Source organism: Cebus imitator, unplaced genomic scaffold (assembly GCF_001604975.1).
Source record: "Cebus imitator isolate Cc_AM_T3 unplaced genomic scaffold, Cebus_imitator-1.0 Scaffold76, whole genome shotgun sequence".
NCBI lineage: Eukaryota > Metazoa > Chordata > Mammalia > Primates > Cebidae > Cebus > Cebus imitator.
Window position 1 is genome coordinate 1,297,543 of NW_016107391.1, and position 6,000 is coordinate 1,303,542.

At 43.3% G+C, this 6,000-nt stretch overlaps 1 protein-coding gene across 16 annotated transcripts in view; it reads left to right on the top strand.

Annotated features, from left to right (window-relative positions):
- The window catches only part of LOC108307063 (protocadherin gamma-C4), a 190,619-nt gene that overhangs the window by 68,926 nt on the left and 115,693 nt on the right, over nucleotides 1-6,000 (top strand). The window contains exon 1 of one of the 16 annotated variants that reach the window (XM_017532217.2): nucleotides 1,299-3,944. The exons of 13 other annotated variants lie outside the window; for them this stretch is intronic. In XM_017532217.2, coding sequence (XP_017387706.1) covers nucleotides 1,521-3,944 — 2,424 coding nt within the window. In that variant the 5' untranslated portion in view covers nucleotides 1,299-1,520. Of the gene's footprint in view, nucleotides 1-1,298; nucleotides 3,945-6,000 lie in introns of those variants that run through there. 2 more of the 16 variants (XM_017532220.2, XM_037739882.1) reach the window with 2 other exon arrangements.

Genomic DNA, 6,000 nt, shown 5'->3' on the forward strand with positions numbered 1-6,000 from the left:
TCTTTCGGTTCTTTTTCTCTTTTCTCTTTTTTCTTTTTCCTTTTTTTTTTTTTTGAGACAAAGTCTCTATCACTCACGCTGTAGTGCAGCAGCACAGTGATAGCTCACTGCAGCCTCAAACTCCTGGGCTCAAGCCATCCTTCTGCATCAGCCTCCTGACTAGCTGGAACTCAGGCTTATGCCACCAGACCTGGCTAATTTTTCTATTTTTAATAGAGACAATGTTTTCCTTCACAAATTTAACTGGTATAGTTTCCATTGTCTACTCAGTTTTCCATATGCATAAGAAAATATATTCACAGAAAAATATGAAGTTTGCAGATCTAATGAATTGTTTTAGGAAAGTTTTAGTCAGTTAAAAAACTGTTATACCATTCTTCAAAGGAAGGGCGAAGTAGGCTGATCTGTGTTGCTCAGGCTGGTCTTGAAGGGAAAGAGACTTTTTTGTATTCACATTTATTGTTTGACTTCTTAGGAGCATTATGTAGTCATTACTTTTTGCAGTTCTTTGGATCAAAGTAGGTAAAGTTAACTTTAGAATATATGTCTACCTTAAAAAGTGAAGTCTGCTTTAAAATGTAATCATCTCTTTGGTAGAAGGGATGGGATGGTGCTTTGCTTTTATTGTATTTTCATCTGTACCTTTCAAGTATTCAAATAGAAAAATATAAACAATGTTAATAAAATAGTAAAACAATATAATATCTCATAAAACTGCAATGGTAAAAGCATTTATCCTATTGAAATTTCACAGTTTTTATTTGAAAACATTATCAATGTGTAGTTCAAGTGGCATTTAGAAGGATAATTTAACAGTAACAACTCTATAGAAAGCTTCTATATGATTAAGTAGTTTAAACCAAATAAAACAATTTCTGAGTCAGTCATCTCCAGTAGGTCTATTTTAGTCTTAAATGTATTTCTTGTGACAACTTAAGTTCTTAATTATTTGTTAGTATATATTGGAAACATTTACAGTAAAGCTTAGAGCACAATGGGAAATGAAAGTACCATGTTAGTTTTTTGAAGACCAAATGTATTGCAGAAATGTGAGTAATCCGATGCTGCAATCTGATCATTCTGATCTAATGTGATCATTTAATAGTACTAAATAAAACATTCATCTCATTCTTTGGCTGTTTCTTTTAAAATATGTGTTTAGGAATAAATCAAATAAATTCGAAACAAAGTAATAAGCAAATGGTATTTTTTTTCTCAGTAATCTAGCAGAGTATTACATTGAAAAGTAATCTATATCTCAGTGCAGTAACTATTTAGGACTCTAAGCGCCGCTGTTCACCTACTGGGAGAGAAATGCAACGGAAAACACTCAGATCTCTCACCTCACAAAGACCCGCAGATCCCAGAAACTAACTGCTGGACTGCGGCGAAACCCCACCTCTGTTTGGAGGCACTCCAGGTTTCTGGAGGATTATCATCTCCATAGCTGCGGCAAGAAACTAAATAAGACACACTTATGCACAGTGAAGATTCTGAGAGGATTCTGCAGCAAAACAACAATGGCCACTCCACAGAAACGCACCAGACGCGGCGAGCTGATCCTGCTGTGCGCGCTGCTGGGTACGCTGTGGGAGATCGGGAGTGGACAGATTCGCTACTCGGTGCCAGAAGAGACAGACAAAGGCTCCTTCGTGGGTAATATCTCCAAGGACCTGCGGCTGGAGCCCCGGGAGCTGGCGATGCACGGAGTCCGCATCGTCTCCAGAGGTAGGACCCAGCTCTTTGCTCTGAACCTCCGCAGCGGCAGCTTGGTCACTGCGGGTAGGATAGACCGGGAGGAGCTCTGCGCTCAGAGCCCGCGGTGTCTGATAAATATTAACGTCCTGGTCGAGGATAAAGGAAAACTATTTGGGATAGAAATAGAAATAATTGATATTAACGATAATAACCCAAAATTCCAGGTCGAAGATCTGGAAGTAAAAATTAATGAAATCGCGGTTCCTGGGACACGTTATCCACTCCCAGAAGCTGTTGACCCGGATGTGGGCGTGAACTCCCTCCAGAGCTACCAGCTCAGCCCCAATCACCACTTCTCCCTGGACGTGCAGACTGGAGACGATGGAGCCATAAACCCAGAGCTGGTGCTGGAGCGCTCCCTGGACAGAGAGGAAGAGGCTGCTCACCACCTGGTCCTCACGGCCTCGGATGGCGGCGAGCCTCGTCGCTCCAGCACAGTGCGCATCCATGTGACAGTGTTGGATACAAATGATAATGCCCCGGTTTTTGCTCACCCGATTTACCGAGTGAAAGTGCTTGAGAACGTGCCCCCAGGGACCTGGCTGCTTACTGTAACAGCCAGCGACCCGGATGAGGGAACCAACGGAAAAGTGGCATACAAATTCCGGAAAATTAATGAAAAGCAATCTCCGCTATTCCAGCTTAATGAAAATACTGGGGAAATATCAATAGCAAAAAGCTTAGATTATGAAGAATGTTCGTTTTATGAAATGGAAATACAAGCCGAAGATGTGGGGGCACTTCTGGGGAGGACCAAATTGCTCATTTCTGTGGAAGATGTAAATGACAATAGACCAGAAGTGATCATTACGTCTTTGTTTAGCCCAGTGTTAGAAAATTGTCTTCCTGGGACAGTAGTTGCTTTCTTGAGTGTGCATGATCGAGACTCTGGAAAGAATGGTCACGTTGTCTGTTACACACTTGATAATTTACCTTTTAAATTAGAAAAATCAATAGATAATTATTATAGGTTAGTGACATGGAAACATTTGGACCGAGAAAATGTCTCTATCTACAATATCACAGTGATGGCTTCAGATCTAGGAACACCGCCTCTATCCACTGAAACTCACATCACCCTGCACGTGGCAGACATTAACGACAACCCTCCTACTTTCCCTCATGCCTCCTACTCAGCCTATATCCTAGAGAACAACCTGAGAGGAGCCTCCATCTTCTCCTTGACTGCACACGATCCCGACAGCCAGGAGAATGCCCAAGTCACTTACTCTGTAACCGAGAACACGCTGCAGGGGGCGCCGCTGTCCTCCTACATCTCCATCAACTCTGACACCGGTGTCCTGTATGCACTGCAATCTTTCGACTATGAGCAGATCCGAGACCTTCAGCTACTGGTGACAGCCAGCGACAGCGGGAACCCGCCCCTCAGCAGCAACGTGTCACTGAGCCTATTCGTGCTGGACCAGAACGACAATGCGCCCGAGATCCTATACCCCGCCCTCCCCACAGACGGTTCCACCGGAGTGGAGCTGGCACCCCGCTCCGCAGAACCCGGCTACCTGGTGACCAAGGTGGTGGCGGTGGACAGAGACTCGGGCCAGAACGCCTGGCTGTCCTACCGCCTGCTCAAGACCAGCGAGCCGGGACTCTTCACGGTGGGGCTGCACACGGGCGAGGTGCGCACGGCGCGGGCCCTGCTGGACAGAGACGCGCTCAAGCAGAGCCTTGTGGTGGCCGTCCAGGACCACGGCCAGCCCCCTCTCTCGGCCACCGTCACGCTCACCGTGGCCGTGGCCGACAGCATCCCCGAAGTCCTGGCCGAGCTGGGCAATCTGAAGCCTTCGGTGGACCCGGACGATTCGGGCCTCACACTCTATCTCGTGGTGGCGGTGGCTGCAGTCTCCTGTGTCTTCCTCGCATTTGTTGTTGTGCTTCTGGGGCTCAGGCTGAGGCGCTGGCACAAGTCACGCCTGCTCCAGGATTCCGGTGGCAGATTGGCAGGCGTGCCTGCCTCACATTTAGTGGGTGTTGAGGAGGTACAGGCTTTCCTGCAGACCTATTCCCACGAAGTCTCCCTCACCACAGACTCGCGGAAGAGTCACCTGATCTTTCCCCAGCCCAACTATGCAGACACTCTCATCAGTCAGGAGAGCTGTGAGAAAAATGATTCTTTATTAACATCCATAAATTTTCATGAATGTAAGAATGAAGCTGATCATGGTCAGGTGAGTTTAGTTTTTTGCTTGCTTTTAATTTCCAGATGAATTTTATTTGGCATAAATTATGTGTTTTGAAAAACATTGTGAAGATAGTTGAAAATAATTTTTAAGGCATATCACAGAGTTTTGGGTTATTTTGGTGGGGTTCAGCTATAACGCTGAACTCTAATAGTCATAGGTTGTTGTTTAATTTGCTTTTGAACAGCTTGGAAAAGATTGTTCAACAATTTTAAGTCTTCCAGTATTTTATTTCTATTATCACTCATTCACTTAAGAAGTACCTACTCATCCATACTGGTAATTTTGCTATTATTCGTGTGTGCATGTGTGTGTGTGTGTGTATCTTAAATTAGAACTTCAGAAAATTATCAAGAAATCTAAAGCCTTGTATTAGCTTAGTAAAAGTAAAACGTATCTCAGAATTTTTAGTTATGTTTAGCATTTGAACCTATAACTATGCTCTTGTAGATTTCTTCATTTTAAACCTCTTTTCTGAGCCCTGTTTCTGTACCAGTGCCCTTCAAAACTTTAATATTTCTTACCATCTTTCAAAACATGAACAAACTTTAAAGATGGATCTTGGTGGGAGATAAGACTGGTTACTAAATGTTAAGTATGTGTGACAATGGTTACCTGGGCTCCATGCCCATGGAGACATGAAATCTAAAAGCCTAGAATGTCCATTGTTCCACCAAACACAAAACAAAAGTGAAACATTAGATCTGAATTAAAATGTGGTTTTAAACTGTTGAAAGTGACTTTCATAAAATACGTAAAAATGTATTTCAATTGAATTCCAATGAGCTGGTTTGGTTGTGCATCAATGTGAAATGGTGAAAATGTTGATTTTACGAACCAACGTTTCAGGTACACACGTTCTAACTAAGCTGATCGATTCGATTCAAGTTATTCAGTCTTGGCTGGACACTGTGGCTTATGTCTGAAATCCCAGCACTTTGGAAGGCTGAGCAGGAAGACCACTTGAGCCCAGGAGTTTGAAACTGCAGTGAGCTATGATCATGTCAGTACACTCCAGCCTAGGTGACAAAACCAGACCCTGCCTCTTAAAAAACTAATATTAATAGTAATAACTCGGAGCCAGATGCAGTGGCTCACGCCAGTAATCCCATCACTTTGTGAGGCAGAGGTAGGCGGATCACGAGGTCAGGAGATCAAGACCATCCTGGCCAACATGGTGAAACCCTGTCTCTACTAAAAATACAAAACTTAGCTGTGCCTGGTGGCACATGCCTGTAATCCCAGCTACTTGGGAGGCTGAGGCAGGAGAATCACTTGAACCAGTGAGTTGGAGGTTGCAGTGAGCCAAGAACACGCCACTGCATTCCAGCCTGGTGACAGAGTGAGACTCTGTCTCAAAAAAAAAAAGTAGTAACTCAGTCTATGCTGCTCATTCCTGTATTCCTGCATTCCTTCTTGTAGCATTTGAATAAAGCTAATCCCTGAATTATTATAAGGTGGAAGAAGATGACCCAATACATTTTTGTTATTAATGAAAGGGATATTTCCTAAGTATTGTGTAGTGTTCTACTGTTTGGTACATATTCAGTGGAATGGGAGTTAACCTCATAGTCTGTGTACCATTTGGATGCACATTTGAGAGGACAATATATCATTGGCACTATGCAATTTTAAAAACTGTGATGAAAGTTGCCCTGGTAGGAAAGAAAATTTTTACTCTCCCTAAAAATGTTGGCTAGTTGTTTTTATTCATCTGACAAATGGACTAAATAAGGTATACCAATGTCACCATATTCTATAAATTTATGTAAATAAACCATGAGCTTAATTTATCCAATTCCAAAGTTATTTCTTCAGTAAAATGATGGTATATAGATAGGGTAATAATGCAGTCCACTAGAATATCCCTTTGTACCTTGTATTGCAGAATAGATAAGCATTTCCCCAATAACTCTTAAGAATGAATTTATGAGGCCGGGCGCGGTGGCTCAAGCCTGTAATCCCAGCACTTTGGGAGGCCGAGGCGGGTGGATCACGAGGTCAAGAGATCGAGACCATCCTGGTCAACATGGTGAAACCCCGT